The sequence below is a fragment of the Schistosoma haematobium genome, chromosome 1, assembly GCF_000699445.3.
Source record: "Schistosoma haematobium chromosome 1, whole genome shotgun sequence".
NCBI lineage: Eukaryota > Metazoa > Platyhelminthes > Trematoda > Strigeidida > Schistosomatidae > Schistosoma > Schistosoma haematobium.
This window is the reverse complement of record NC_067196.1, coordinates 91,236,207-91,253,704: the sequence shown is the minus strand read 5'-3', so window position 1 is coordinate 91,253,704 and position 17,498 is coordinate 91,236,207. Positions and strand designations below refer to the sequence as shown.

Genomic DNA, 17,498 nt, shown 5'->3' with positions numbered 1-17,498 from the left:
TCAGCAAAATCTGAGAACCATACGGTAAATACTTCATTTGCAAAATGTCAATCAGTCGTCTCAGACTTTACTGTTCCTTCATTTCCACAGCAACCATTCATTGTTCTCGTTCAGTTTTCTCCGATCTTTTTAACCTTCTACTGCCAGGTATTTCACATAGGATTGATGATACATACTACTTATATATGTCAAAATCAGTAGCACACACCACAATTCAATCAAATGATCCACTAAATTATGTAATTTTCCGCGATAAATACATAAATTATCAACAAACGGTAATTAGTTAGTGTTTATTATTTCAAGTCTAACCATAAATTACAAGGAGAATATATGCAGATGAAAGCGCAATAATTGGTCAAGTAAGGGCCGCACCTCTACAACTGAAGAACATATGGAACTCAAAACAACTGTCTTCAAACCAACATCAAAGTCACAATCTTCAATAACACCATGAAGATATTTGTACTGTATTGAGCTGAAACGTGAAGAACTACTACAACCATCATCAAAAAGATGCAAGTATTTCTAATCTATTGTCAACATATGATACTCAATGTTCGTCGACCGGATAATTTCAGCAACAACCTACTGTGGACGAGAAAAAACCAGGTTCCAACTGAAGAGGAAATTAGGAAAAGACGTTGAAAGTGGATAGGGCACACATTACGCAAATCATCAAACTGTATCACGAGGTAAGCTCTAACTTGTCATCCTGGAGGGAAATGGAAAAGTAGAAGACTAAAGAACATATAACGTTGGAACTAGGAAGCAGACATGAAAAGAAGGAAACAACTAGAAATGACTGTCCAGGACAGGGTTGGATGAAAAAATGCTGGTAATTTGGCTTATACTCTTCCACAAGTGGTAGCACTCATACGTAAGTACGTAAGTAAGTAACTATAAATCAATATAAATGGAATAATAAGAAATCATTGTATATAAGATGATCTAATTTGATCAGCTTATCAACTGATATCTATTGATCATTCCTTTATGTATCTAGTTGTATTCATTTTGATGAACATTTCTATAGTTTCTAATCATTAAACTCTTCGTGACAATTATCATTAAAGAAAAAAAAGAGGAAATAAAATCAGTTTCTCTTACATTCCTTATCAACAGATAACGTGATCATATAAGTTTAATGATGTTTTTAAGCGGAGAAAAACCACCATAAAATGTTTTTACATTAGTTTTCTATCTTAATAGATTAGGAATAGAATCCATTTATTTTCACGCCTAATCATTCGTGTAAACAGAATAAAATACAAATGCATTTGATCTTGTTCTAACAATGAAATAGGTTTATGAATTGTTTTTTTTGAGTCGTAACTCCGCCTTGAGCCCCTTCTTGGGCTACTGTCGTTTCCAAGCCCGGATAAAGGAGGAGGGTTAGGCATGGAGTTAACGATCCTATCCCGTAGAAAAATGACTCACTGAAAAACGCTAGTCAGAAAAAAGTAACCAATCTTACGTTTGTTTAGTCATTTGAGGGATTGATTGAATTCTATTAACCACATTTTGATATGATCACAAGTTTGAGCAGTCGTGTCAGCTATAACAAAGCCGATATACATAGTTACCACCAACCCCTATTTATATCTAGACCTATTCTACATGATTTCTTATCTCTTAAACTGTAGTTGTCACATAGCAACTTCATGAATACGAGTCAATCAGCTGTAAATATCTCAGAAACGTAACACTGGTCAGTACCCAGTGGCCAATAAATGTAAATCTCTCGGTCCTGTAGGTGGTCAGTTGTGGGCTGGATAGCTCAAATCTATTGTCTAACATCATTCGATTCATTATCTCAATCGAAAACTTAATAATCTCCACAAACCAATACTAATAATTACCATGTGCTCATTAGTGATTAGCTTCGTGAGGAAATTCTCATAGTTCTAGTGAGAAGTTATGACCACTGGAGTCTGACCCATGTTGGGTAGAGACAGGTATCTACCTCAATAGAATGGAAGATGATCGTGCAATTTCGCGGATTTGTAGAAGTTAGACATTAACACTGTTGGATACCGGTCAAGTGATCTAATGGTTAAGCGTTCGTGTAGGAGACTGAAGGTCCTGGGTTCGAATCCCATGAGTGAAATCGTGGATGCGCACTGCTGAGAAATCCCGTAATAGGACAGGACAGCCATCCAGCTCTTCCAAGTTTTCAGTGACGATCTAATATCGATCAGTTCATGATCTCAATCAATGTTTAACAATCACCATAATCCCATACTAAGTGGCAGGAAATATTGAAATCAACTTGGTTTATTATATGGATAAAATGTTGGAAAGTTTTACCATAAGATGTTTGTATGTATGAATAAAGAATAAATCTGTTTTTACCATATGACTGATAGATGTAGTTGATGGGAAGAATTTATTCGAATATTCTCTATCTTTACAGATGTCAAGAATGAGATTACATAATTGACATGTTTAGAGAGGAAGTGAAAGTTTATCTGATAATCTGATTGTTTTATTGAACTATTAATTCTATGAATTTTAATTTGGTTATTTTTTGTTGTTGTCAAGACTTAATACAAAATAGTTAGTTATGTAATTGTAGTGTCTAATACTATGTCAAGTTTATATGGGTTATTATAGACTCCAGATATAGAACAGTTTATTCATTCTTCTTCAGTTACATTTTGATCTTTTCAATTATTCGCTTATTAATCTTGACGGTTTTCATATGAATGTATGTGTGTGTGTGAGTGTGCACCGTTTACCTCATTCACCATGAATCTATAGCTTATTTTTGTCTGGTTATAAATATTGAGTCACGCTTGATCAAGTTGAGTTGGCTCACTAATTTTTTCTTCCTCGCTTCGCTTTCCCACTTTTCATTCTCAATATCTGTATGAATAAACGAGTGCTTGAAATAAATCCATACAGCGTAACCCATATTTGGCTTCTTATTACCGCCGTCACACAGACGGGGTCAAGTTAGAGGTGATATACGGAGTGAAAATGGGAGATTTATAGTCATAGCACATTCATATATCCATTCAAATCGGGTTCATATCAAAGCGCCACAAAATAAGAACTCATTTATAGGATAGAGGATCAGTAAAAAAACACTGAAAAAAAGGAATCCTTCTATATCTATTCTATAGTTTAGTAGAATGAAACGATTTTAGAATATACAGGTACATCAGAAACGTACTTACGCCTGTTTCCCCTTGTCAAGGAGCATAGGCTGCCCACCAGCATTCTTCATTCAACTCTGCACTAGACAACTCTTTCGAGTTCTTTCAATTCGCTAATCATCCACTTCATATCTGTTTCCAATTTTCGGTGCAATGTGTTTTTTGGCCCTTCTCTTTTCCTTTTTTCTTCAGGATTCCAAGTCAGCATTTGCGTCGTGATGTAGTTTGTAGATTTCCTCAATGTGTCCCACCCACCAGATCCATCGCCTTTCCCTAATTTCCTCGTTAGCTACAAGTTGATTCGTTATCTTCCACAGTAGGTTGTTGTTGATGATATTCGGCCAACGGACATTGAGTATCTTGAGTAGACAGCTATTTATAAATACTTGTATCCTCTTGATGTTGGTTGTAGTAGTTCTTCACGTTTCAGCTCAATACAGTACAACTATCTTCATGTTGTCATTGTAGATTGTGACTTTGATGTTGGTTTGAAGACAGTTGTTTTGAGTTCCATATGTTCTTCAATTATGTGAATGCTATCCTTGCTTTGCCAATCTTTATCTTTACATATGCATTGGATCCTCGTTGTTCATCGATGATGCTGATTATGTCATCTACGTAAAAGATTCTATCTGTTCCAGAGTTCCCCCATCACGTGTGATTGGGTTGGTGTTCTCTGTGTCGTATTTGAGGATCTTGGTTTTTCCTTTGTGTATGTTGAGGCGCACTGATGCAGAGGCTTCTGTTACATTTGTCTTCGTCATCTGCATTTGTTAGTGTGTATGGGATAGATGGGCCATGTCATTTTCAAAGTCCAAATATTCTAATTAGATTCCGCGCTATTCACTATATTCCGTGCTTCCCCTCAGATGTGGAGTTCTTCGTAATCCAGTCAACAACCAGACAAAAAAGGAAGTGGGGGAATAGGCAACCTACAATATTTATATCTTACAGCCATGTGTTTATAATGTTCATTTGCCAATTGTTTAATCTTATCATCACTTCCATTTAGAGATAGGTCTTTCATTTAATTTACCGGTAATCATCACTCCAAAATACAACTTACATTAATGATGACATATATGATGATACAATTTTCCTCTGTCATTGAAATGTAACCAATTTGTTTCATATATCATCAAATGTCTTTTTAAAAAAAAAATGGTTATCATGATGCTTGATCACTTGTAATCGTTTCCATTTTCCACTTTTCATGAATTACCATTTAGTGACTAGGTATCAATGAGAATTCCTATTACGTAATAGTTATCAGCGAAACTCCATACATCATAATTTTGTCTAAAAATAAGTGAATAACATATTATTCTTTCTTTCTTTTATTATTATTATTAATGCATATTTAGTTATGAGGCATTTTGATATGTTTGATACTCCATCGTAAATCATCCTATTGTTCTATTCTTTTCAATAAATCAATATCTACGTATACATATACACGTAAACTGTATGAAGTGATCAGTAAATTCATAGATGCATACTACTTTTTATCTTCTTGTTTAAGTAGCCAATTTTGTATTGGGGTGGGGTTGTGCAGACAGAGGGTTAGTATATAGCATGTTGTGTATCTTGGACATCACTCATCACAATACTATTCAATTTCTTTATAATTATGGGGTTGTGGAGATTATTGCGTTATTGAATGAGATCATGAATCGATTGATGTTAGACCATCATTTAAAACCTGGAAGCACTGGACGGCTGTTTTGTCCTATTGTGGGACTCCTCAGCAGTGCACATCCACGATCCCGCCACGCGAAATTTGAACACAGGACCTATCAATCTTGCACACGAGCGCTTAGCCACTAAATCATTTAGCCGTCATCCAACAGTGTTAATGTTTAACTTTAACTTATTCAAGAAATTGTGCCACGCACCCACCATTGTCATCAGAGGGTTACTATTTCACAATAGACCCGGTTGGACTCCACTGGTCACTGCTTCTCACTAGAACTCCAGAATATAACTCTTGAAGGCAGTCACTAGTGAGAATATGGTCATTGATATCAGAAGGGGTTTTGTTAAGATTGTAGTAATTTCAATTCCACAATTGTTCATTGTTCAGGTCAGGTTAAAATGGATTTTGTTTTTCCAATTTTACATCATATCAATTAATCGTTGTCAAAAATATCAGAATATGACCAGATGAAAAATTAATTGATTTAAAATGTTAATTTAAGTAAAGTATTAACAGGCAAATTCATCATTTGAGTAAAGTAAATGATTTGAAAAGCTTTTATTTATTGTCTTGACAGAACGTTTTCCTAACCACGATGGGAGATGTTCACTAACTCTTTGGTTCAGTTGTCTGGTAGTGCGCCTGATATAGCTTTCTCCACAGGAGCAGCTGAATTCGTAGATACACATAAAAGTGGCATAACCAGGTAACTTATTCTTTAGTTGAGGAAACACCATAGATCGGGTCGAATACGATAGACAGAGGTTGGCTGCATTAAGCGTTCTCTTCACTACTCTAGTCAGTTTATCATGTAGTACATCACCAACTACATATCCATTGAATCGCAGCTTCACGAAGAGAGGTTTCTTACTAGCCTTTGATGTCGTTATTTTTTTATTTGTTACACGCAAGTGTTTCTTCAGGAGCTCTAATTCCTTGTTAATTGTATCAACTGAACATATCTTAATAGCTCTATTTGTCAGATATTTAACTAAGTTTTTCTTATAATGAAGAGGTACAAAGCTTAAGGAATGTGTGTATTGGCTTAATGAAGAACATTTTCTATACACATTTCTACTGATAGAACCATTTTCTTTTCTATTTAACAAAACATCAAAGAAATGTAGTTTATTATCAAGTTTCTCTTCACACATAAATTTGATGGCTGGATGTTTATTGTTGAGTAGTTCTAAGAGTTCTTTTCCAACGTTCTGATCGATAATAATGAAAGTGTTATCAACGTAACGACAGTAGAAGTTAAGCTTATTGATAACGTCTTTGACAGATTCGTTTTCTAGTTTCGCAAGAAAATAATCCACAAGCATAAGACCTAGAGGTGAACCTATCGCTATATCATCAATTTGTCTATAATGTTTATTATTAAAAATAAAATGGACATTCATTGTACATTTCAAAGATAATTCTTTGAGACTAAACTCAGCAATTCCAATATTGATTTGTTTTTCATGTAATTGTTGGCAAACAAAGTCAATAGTTTCAGTTAAAGGTATATTGGTGAACAGAAAATGCATAAAGATAGTTATAGCAATTCACAGACAATATCATGAATATAGATATCAGAAAACTTTATATTTGAAAGAAAATACTTTCCTTTAATGTTATGACTCTGTCTTCATTCATTGTTATGTTAGAACCGCTTATTACTTATACTTTCAAAATGAGGAATCATTGCAATTCCTATAATGCCAAGTAAGAACATCAAAAATGGTGGAGACTTTTTTTTATCCAAAACACGACGACGACGACCCTAGTCGAAAACAAACTCATTTGTATATTGATTCGTACACCCGTTTTGCTTATTAATTAAGATAAAATCACATATATCATTGTTCATTTAATACAAGAATATGGTATGTTATACTGAATAGAATATCACACTGAAAAACAAAATAAATACTACACTGAGTAATCATTATATTGGATTAGAAAACGTCAGTGATATTCAGTAAGAATCCCAATGATTAGAAGAATGCAATGTTGCCTTTTCATTTTATCATATGAGCAGGACATGACATGCATGACATTGATCACCACACAGTGATCAATCAATTGTAAATACTTCTCAGTCCTACAGGATGTCAGTCGCAGCCCGGATAGCTCAGTGGTAACATTCTTTGACTGTGACGTTGGATGACATGGGATCGAATCCGTTAGGAAGCACTAGTTCCCTCAAGATTACAGACACACCTTGCTGACGAGTGGCAAATAGCACGAAACCCGGTTCCAAGGTTTCTTGTTGACTACCACCAAATACCATCTTATCTCAGCATAGTGCACTCAATGTCAGGTCACCTAGACTGGTGGCCACATTGCAACTTGGTCGATAGGAAAGACTTGATACACATGATATTGATCACCACTCAGTGATCAATCAATTGTAGATTCCATCATATCACTTTTTTTCAGTTAAAACTTGATATATTGACAGTAAACTTTAAAAAAAACGTCACTTTATTAGTAATTACATTGTTAATATTCATTCTGGTATCTCAAACTGATCAAGATGTATAAATATCTAATATCATTCTTAGATTACTTCGTTCAGTAGGTGTTTCAATCTATTTATCTAGAAAAAAGTAAATGAATTTAGTTTGATGTTGCTATAAAGAAAACTAATCATAAGCCCTTAAGGTTACATTGTCTTTTTCAGACAACTATAATTATTTGAGTTTCATTATTTTTTGTCAGTATGTTTTTATCATTGCAAAGCAAGGACAACATTCCTACACTTGAACAATATATAGAACTCAAAACACCTGTCAACCAATATCAAAGTCATAAACTTCAATAAGAACGTCAATACAGATCTACTGTAAGGAACTGAAAATTGTCCAACTACTACAACTATCATCAAAATAGTAGAAGTAATTATAAACAATTTTCTACTCACGATACTCAATATCCGTTGGCCGGATACCATCAATAACATTTTTCTGTGTGAAAGAACAAACCAGCTTTCAGCTGGTTTCACTTCAAGTAGAAGTGAAGTATTTGAATTTCTCCACTTGTTAAGGTTTCCAAATATTCTGACGTAAGTTTCTTCTTTAGCTTCATCTTCTGGTCCTCTATGAGGTGTTGTTATTTGTGGATCCTGTAATATGCATCCGTTATCACTAGATGTACTACTTTTCTTCTACTTTGCTCAGCTATTCTCCATCCATGGAAGTCTATATTTTACACTTGTTGGTAGAACATGTTGACGAAGATACTCGTGGAGAAAGTACAGTTGTTCTCAAGAAATTCAAACATTTCACTTCTACCTGAAGTTTGTGCTGCTGATGATGCCATTCAGAAGAACGATGAAATCTCCACGACAAAACCATCCAGCTCAGAGAACAATACTTCATCAAGAACATGTGAAAATATATAATCCAAATTAGTATAAACCTCGAAAAAAAACAAATATATCAACGAAACTTAATTAGTATATTAATTACTTAATGTTACTAATGGATACGTAAATTAGTTAAGTAAAATAATTAAAAGAAAAACAAAAACAACAATCTCATCTGTTATTCTTCTCACAATTAAGTGGTTTAATTGCCAAATCTTCAATCATTTCTCGGCATAATTTGTTCTTTAGTCTTTCTCATCTCCTCTTCCTTTGGCCTTGAGGATTTCAAGTGAGACCTTGCCTTGTGACGAATTTGGGTGCTTACCTCAATATGTGTTCTATCCACTTTCAGCGCTTCAACCTGATTTCTTGCTCCACTGGGATCTGGTTTGGTCTTTCTCACAGTTGGTTGTTGCCGATAGTGTCTGGTCAACGGACCTGAAGTATTTTCTGTAGACAACTGTTAATAAACACTTGTATCTTCTGGAAGATGGTTGTGGTAGTTCTCCAAGTTTCCATTCCATACAGTAGAACTGTTTCGAAATTTGTATTGAAACTTCTGAGTTCGATGTTGGCTTGTGGATAGTTGTTTTGAGTTCCAGATATTCTTCAGTTGTAGATAAATCTAATATGACTCCATGTTGAAATAAATTAAGCTTAGAAAATGATTGAAAAAGGAATTATTACATGGAAGATATATAAGTAATAGAAGTAATTAGTTTCATCAAGATGTTGACTAAAATAATTAATCTTAAACAGAATTGCTACATGTTAACACTGTTCAGATAAAAATCAGAACTTGGCAAGTTTAGATCATATCTGTATAGATCATAAGACACAGTAACATAATGAAAGAAAATGATTATCTATCGGATAATACAATTCTTCTAGACTATCAATATCCAAGTCATAGAAGAAGTAACAAAATGTCTACAAAGAAAAGGCATAAATCAAAATGTTTCATGCCGATAGTCTCTTCTTCTTTGTTTCTTTATCGAATAAATTTAAAGTAAAATGTAACAAAATGTAAATTTGATAAACATTTAAAGTTACGTAAGAATAGAACATGTTACATTAAGAATCAATGATATTCGGTAATAAAACGAAACTTCAATTAAACATGTTCATATAAGTTATAAAATATAAAAATTTGAAATGAACAATAGTCATAAACTTGGCGACGATTAATCGATAATGTATATAGATTGTAAGATGAAGATATATGTATATATCCATCAGTAAAGGATTGTGGAGATTGTTGAGTTTTTAATTAAGATCATGAATCGATCAATGTTAGACCAGCATTGAAAACCTGGAAGCACTAGACAGCTGTTTTATCATGGTATGGAACTCTTCAACAGTGTTATCTACGATCTCTCAAATAGGATTCGTAACTGGGATCTTCTGTCTCGTGTGCAGACGCGAACGCTGTAAATGTTTAACTTCAATAAATTCACGAAATTGCGCGACGATCTTTCATTGTTGTCGGTGAGTGAACTTGATTGGTTACGAGTTCTCACTAGAACTCTGAGAACAGCCATCCATTGCTTCCAGATTCTCAATGATGATCTATGATTAATCACTTTATGATCTCAATTTAAATACATGTAACATTTTTGCACGTAACATTCAGATTGCGAATATGAATATTCAGTGATTTTAATATGACTTTAAAACATATAATTAAATTTCACTGGTTGAAATCATGAGTCAATTGAAGCTAGATCACCATGGAAAACCAAGAAGCACTGGACGGCCGTCTCGTCCTAGTATGAGACTCCTCAGCAGTGCGCGCCCACGACCCCGCGAGATTCGAACTTGGGACCTATCGGTCTCGCACCAGGTGCTTAACCAACTAGACCACCGAGCCATCATCCAACGGTGCTTCCAGGTTTTTCATGGTGATCTAGCTTCAACTGACTCATGATTTCAATCAGTGAATTTTCTAAAATCTCCACAAAACCCCTTCTGATATAATTAAATGTTTAGCTATTTTGTATACTGCTTTAATTGAATAATTTAATAAGACGGAATCATTTGTGATGAATGAAAATCAGAGAATTTCACTGTTCATATTCAATTAACATCTATCTAGACATGATGGTTTATGATTTGAAATAAGTTGAAGAAAGCAACATCCTACACAGTTATCGATTGGTACACTTTGTAAGATAAAATGAGTCAATCGATACAAATTGTTGTCATCAAAAAAGTAACCTTAATTTAAGTATATCACATTGATAGTGAAGTGTTGTAGAGTTTTAGTTTTCATAATAATTACGAAGAACATCTTCCTCAACGATATTTGAAGGTTTCTGTAGAAGTTTTAATTCCAAACTAAGTTCGCGTGGAAAATCTTTTCACGTTAACAGTCAGTAAACATTCACTTTCTATATCCTCTAATTTGTTGGTTTCGTAATACCTCGTACAAATTACACTGTACTCTCTGTTGTAACGTGGCGGCAAAATTGATCTATAAGCATTAAAACTTTTTAAAAGAATAATCACTGGGTAGTGATCAATATCAATTATATCAAGTTCATCTTAATGCAGATTGAATGTGGCCACTAGTCTAGGTGATTCGACATCGCCTGTACTATGTTACGATGAATAAGTGGTTGGAGTTAATCTACAGGAAACCATGGATCTAAATTTCGTGTTATTTAGAACACGTCAGAAGGTCATTCGAAGTTCGGAAAGCTCGGCGGTAACACCTCTGACTGTGAAGCTGGAAAACATGGAACTGAATTTGTCAAGAGGCATCAGATCCCTTAAGACTGTGGGGACACCTTGCTGATGACCACCAAGTAACGCGAAACCTAGATCCAGGGGGCGAGAATATAGTTCATGGACGAGTCAGTCAGAAGCGTCTGAAGGATTTCAAGGTCACTGCTCCAATTTTAGTACCTTATACACACGTACGGTCGGTTTACAGAGGGTTTTAGAGAAGACGTGATAATTAAGCGGCTATAACAAATGGAAATATTAAAAAGTTCTTTTATTTGTGATTGTGGTAATCAAATGACTGCTGGACCGTGTTCAGACTACCGTGATAACATTGCCTTTCGATATGTGTTAGAGAAAGAACTCTGCTAGAATAGGAACGTTTTTCGCTCGATTTTTTCATAGTCGACCTTTCCTAACGCCACTCCTTCTTGCGGGAAAGCAGCATCGCTGTCATGCTGGTTATCTGAAAAAAAAACACCTTACTACCGTCACACCTCTGTACAGTCAACAGTACGACTTCGCCCTCAGACCTTCGGTCTGCTGCTTCTAGTCTTACCGCTCTTCAACCGATTTTTCTGACATGGTACGATCTTGAGGAACGATTTTTCCAGTCAGTATAGGTCGACTGCTTCATCACGATAGGAAAGCCCAGCCATCACGTCAAGGTAGCAACAGTGGTGGGCAAATATAAAATCCATATGATCATTTATCAACTCATTTGATGTAAGACAGTGAGATAGTGGAGAAGATTAGTAGCTCAGGTGGATGATTTTGATGGAGTTTTGTTCTCTGAACTGAATGGTTTGATAGTGGAGCTTTCATAGTTGTTCTGAACGATGTCATCAGAACAAACTCCAGGTAGAAGTGAACTGTGTGAACAATCAATAAACACATTGAAATCAATGTAATTTATGAACTAATCAGAAAAATCATGGACAAATACATAATTAAATCAATTGGAGATAAAATCAAAATAATGAATTAAACACTCAAGATTGAAGTCTATAAGACAACCTGTAAACCATATATGAAGAAATTCGAATGCATCACTTCTATTTAAAGTTTGTGCTGATATTATCATTTAGAATAACAATAAAAGCTCCAATATCAAACCATCCAATTTTAGAGAACAAAACTTTATCAAAAATTTTAATAAAACAGTATTGTCTCTAACTAGATTGAAATTTCCAACTAGAAAAAAAATTATATAAATATATAAAATAATATTTATATCTATCTATCTATCTACTGATTTCACTATTTCTAATCCTTCTGTTTAACACATCATACATCCCCCTCCCCCCCTCCGCATTAAAACAATGTTACTATACTCAAATAAAAAGAATAAAAACAAAAAGAAAAAAGAATAATAACAATAATAATCGTAAAATTTAAATAGAAATTCTTTCTTGTTTTATTTATTGAAATGAATTTAATAGAACAATTAATGTTATATTCACTTACTAATATTATCATTATTAATTATCTGAAGGAATAATAATAATCATAATAGTAATAGTAATAATAATAATAATAATAATATGAAAATGGCACACAGCTCCGAAAACAAAAATATATTTATATAATATTAATGTCTATGATAGTTTCAATGTATGTTAGGGGAGAATGAGTTGTTGATTGTTTGCACACACACACACACACACACACGCATACATATATTTATATATGTGTGCGTATGTGTGTGTATGTGCGTAAGGTTATACATTTAATTAAATTTATTTATTTTATTCTTCGTTAATTATTTGTCATGAATACAAAGGAATACATAATAGTAAGTTTTAATTAGTTTCTATAATTCATTATGAATTTTTTGTATACAGATCGATTTGTGTTCATAAATAAATCAATAAATCAATAAACCAATAAACCAATAAATAAATATTTATGCATATATATATATATATATATATATATATGTATACACATATATGCATGTAATTAATAAACATGTCCTATACTTTATTATAATTATGGTTATGATGATTAATTATAATAATAATAATAATAATTATTATTATTATTATTATTATTATTATTATTATTATATCAATAACACATAGTTATTTAAAATAAACAAGAATTAGAAATTATGATGTTGAATGATGGAGGGAGCGTTTAAGGTAATAGAGAGTAGAGAAGAGTAGAGTAGAGATGAGTAAAGTAGAGTAGAGAGAAATAAGTAAACACACTAATAGGATGGAATGATTAGTGAAAAAAAAGGATGAAAAAAAAGTGTTATTATTATTTTATGTTTATTCAATTTATATAAAGCGAAAGGAGAGACGGAGGAAAAAGAAGAATACTCACCATAACCTCACAATAATAATAATAATAATGAGAACAAGATACAAGAAGTCATAATACATTTTACATAGTTTATTTGTAGAATTCAAAGAAGACACCATTCAAGACCTATTTTATTATAGATATTCAACTAATGACTATAGATTAAATGATACAATCAAATGTAAAAGGAAAATTATAGATTATTTTATTATTATTATTAAAAACAAATAACAATCTAAAAAAGAAAAGATAAGTCTCATTCAACTTACAATTGTGTTATTACTATACAAATAGATGTTTTATATAAATATGGAGGAAAATGATACAATGAAGAAAAGAAAAGAAAAGAAAAACAACAACAACAACAACTCGAACAAAAACAATTAGAGACACTTAAATTAGAGAAATATAATGAACAGCTTTTGTTTTTTACGTCTATGAAAACATACACCATAATGTACTACTACTATACAAAAAAGTCGAAAATAATCAATGAACAAATTGTAAAAAAAAACAACAGAGAATCATTAAAACAAACTAGTTTATTTTGGTGAAAAAGAGAGAGAAAGAAAAAAGAAAAGAAAAAAACAGGCAAAAGAGAATAATGAAAAGAGAACAATCATAGTGAAATGAGCAATAAGATAAATTGTAAAAAATAAATGTGTATTTTCTTTCTTTATTTTTTCTCAAAGAAAATCTATATGGATTTCTACTGTCACATTGTTTTATTTTCCAGTCTTTTCAATCTAGAATTAAAGTAATTTAATGAGTTCACTGAAGGTGTATGACAAGAAATAAGATCTGATTGATGATATAATAAATTAAATGTTAAAATATAAGTGTCATTTTATGATGGATTGTCATGTGTTGTTATTGTTTCTCTTTTTTGTTTGTTTATTTTAAGAAATAAACGATCATTGACACCTATGTCTACATAGTAACAAATAAGGAATGCTTTCACTAATTTAGTTATGATAAATTAGTAAATATTAAATATAAAATGTATAAACATGTATTGTCTAATTTTCTTTTATTAATTTCTTTCATTAGAATAGAACACATTCATTCATTGAATAAGAGCAATAGAAAATGAATTGAATAAAGTAAATCATCATTTAGATTATGAGAAGTGATAAAATGTGAAATCAATGAGATATCAACACAATTATAATAATAGTGCATATAATCCTTTTATGGACTAGAAATAATAGAAATAATATTGTTTACTTGTGTGTATGTGTATGGGTATTGTAAACACAATACTACATAATGAAGATGTATACATTGACTTGACTAATAGTTTGAATGTTCATGAAAATAGATGATTACTAATAGAAGGCGAGAACATGTAGAAGAAGAAGAAGAAGAAGAACAAGGTGATGGAGGAAGAACTAATAATTGACGTTTTATTGATAATACTACTGTATACAAAGAAATAACTCACTCTATACATCTATTATATGTATACGAAGACGAGGCAATAATACGTATAGGAAAATAAACAGTCATAATATCAGTAGTAATAATAATAATAATAGAAAAACAATTACCAACTGATTACACAAATCATTTGCACAAAAGGAGGATAAATTAATTGAATATAAATGTACATATAACACTATCAAACTTTTTTTTAAAAGAAGTTTACACACAGTTTACAAACACATACACATTCACACAGAGCGAGACTACAAACAGTGCTATTTCTGTGTTCAACACTTATAATATAGATATTTCACAAATAAATATTGCATATCAGCATATAACCATGAAAGGGTATTCGGAAGTCAATTGATAATACCATATATATATATATATATATATATCGTCCATGTGTATTAAATGTGTATAAAAATATGCTTATACAATTATTTTGTCCATCAAATGTAGATGTGTCCATTTATTCATTCATTAAGATAAATTATTACTCAAGTACAAATTATCCCATCATTATGTACTAGTACGGATGGAATGTGGTTGTATTTGAAGGCTAAACAAATGATTAAATAAGAAAAAAATCTATAATCATGATGATAATAATAACAAATGTATATATATAATAATCCCGCGATCGAGATCATGCATGCGAACTGTTGAGGAGTCCCACAATAGGACGAAACGGCCGTCCAATACATCCAGGTTTTCAATGGTGGTCTAACATCAAACAGTTTATGATCTCAATCAAAAACTTAACAATCTCTACAACCCTATACTGATATTAATAATATTTGTGCTAAACAAAAATTGGACTTACAAAAATGAACAAACGATTAAATTTTATTAATAAACTGGGATCAACTTGAGAATTGTTAAAAATATGAAATAGGAAAACATTAGTACCGGTTTACGATTCCCGATTATTACGTTTATCAACATTGCCATTAGTGAACATTCATGATCTCACAAAGAATCAAACTTAAGTAATTCAGGTCATACATTAAAAGTATGGTACATTAAAGTCAGTAAATTGGTTAACATTTCCAACCAATGTCGAATGGAGATGATAATCATTCACTACGATTGTTGGATGGGATGATTATTATAATCTCAATACTAGTGACGTTCATCACTAATCAGATTTTACTTGAAACCATTTAAATTGGTCTAGATTTTAAATAATAATTCAATTTTATTATCTTGGAGTTAATACTCACTATATACGCTGCAATACCCCTTTGAATTATGTAACCACTTACCAAATACACTTCGGAGAAATCATGTCATATCAATATTATCTATCTTATTGATATTAATCAACCTTTTGGGTTTAGTAAAAAGTTGTCTAGGGCGTATAAAAAAGTTCTCACCTTAAATCTATCCTGTCTATGCTATTTTGTTATACGGCATAGTGAGCTTCATATTGTACTTCTTATTATTTACTTTATTTTCTTTGTTTTCTGTTACCTTCCATTTGTCTAGTAGACCTTTTAATTTCTGATGTATAAACATTTTTAACAAGTATGTATATCTGTGTAGATCACTAACGTATGATGATCTATGTCGAATGATTGGGAGCTTACTCGAGTTAGACGGATATACTATGAACAATCAGGTAACGTCGAATTCACATCTCACGGTTAGTACCTAACGTCCATAACCCTCTCATCGTACCCAGATATTATGGCTGGTTTGATGACCGTGCAACAAGATGCGACATTATTACATGTATATATTAGTAACAGTGGGTGCAACGAAAAAAGTTAGACCTCTGCTGCATGGGCCAGTTCATAGCATGAAATTAATTAATGCACGTCAGTTGTTCTTGACCATGATGAGGATTGGTGAACTGCTGGATATTGATTGTCGCGACTGATGTATGAGTTGGCTAGAGCCCAGTGACATTTCACTAGCCCTACATGACTAACTTACTTACGCCTGCTACTCCTAATGGAGCATGGGCCGCCAACCAGAATTCTCCGATCTACTCTGTCCTGGGCCATCTTTTCTAGTTCCATCCAATTCTTGTTCATTCTTCTCATGTCTATCTCCATTCCCCAGCGTAATGTTTTCTTTAGTCTCCCTTTTCTCCTCCTTTGGCCTTGTGAGGGCTTGTCTTGTGATTCGGCCGGGTGCATTCCTCAGTGTGTATCCTATCCACTTCCAGCACATCTTCCTGATCTCTTCCTCCGCTGGGATCTGGTTTGTTCCCGCCCACAGTAGGTTGTTGCTAATAGTGTCTGGCCAACGGATCCGAAGTATTTTGTGTAGACAACTGTTAATAAACACCTGTATCTTCTGGATGATGGCTTTCGTAGTTCTCCAGGTTTCTGCCCCATACAGTAAAACTGTCTTGACATTTGTATTGAAAATCCTGACCTTGATGTTGGTTGACATTTGCTTTGAGTTCCCGATGGTCTTCAGTTGTAAATATACTGCTCTTGCTTTACCTATCCGCGCCTTCACATCTGCATCAGATCCATCCTGCTCATCAATGATGCTACCCAAATATGTAAAGGTTTTTACATCTTCCATTTCTTCTTAGTCAATTGTGACTGGATTGATGCATCTTGTGTTGTATCGGAGAATCTTGCTTTTCCCTTTGTGTATATTGAGACCTACTGCTGCTGAGGCTGCTGCTAAACTGGTCGCCTTCTCCTGCATTTGTTGTTGCGTTTGCTATAGAAAAGCCAAATCATCAGCGAAGTCTAGATCACCTAACTGCATTCTAGATATCCTCTGTATACCGTGCTTCTTTTCAGATGTTGACGTCTTCATGATCTAGCCCTACATGAGTGATCAGATTATTCAAAAT

The 17,498-nt window shown here is 33.0% G+C and overlaps 2 protein-coding genes across 2 annotated transcripts in view; both read right to left on the bottom strand.

Moving 5' to 3' along the window:
* Positions 1–4,586: 4,586 nt before the first annotated feature.
* On the bottom strand, positions 4,587–12,242 carry MS3_00000975 (uncharacterized protein). Its single transcript, XM_051208534.1, has 2 exons — positions 7,769–12,242; positions 4,587–6,755 (listed from the first exon to the last, which is right to left on the bottom strand). The coding sequence occupies exon 2, from the start codon at positions 6,387–6,389 to the stop codon at positions 5,367–5,369; it is 1,023 nt and encodes a 340-aa protein (XP_051075547.1). The 5' UTR covers positions 6,390–6,755; positions 7,769–12,242; the 3' UTR covers positions 4,587–5,366.
* Positions 12,243–12,327: 85 nt separating this feature from the next.
* Positions 12,328–17,498, bottom strand: part of MS3_00002455 (uncharacterized protein) — a 55,261-nt gene continuing 50,090 nt past the window's right edge. The window contains exon 21 of the mRNA XM_051210057.1: positions 12,328–15,236. The gene's annotated coding sequence lies outside the window, so the exon portion shown is untranslated. The remainder of the gene's footprint in view (positions 15,237–17,498) is intronic.

Excerpts from the sequence above, each read along its gene's own strand:
- MS3_00000975 (XM_051208534.1), bottom strand. The coding sequence starts at position 6,389 with ATGCATTTTCTGTTCACCAATATACCTTTAACTGAAACTATTGACTTT.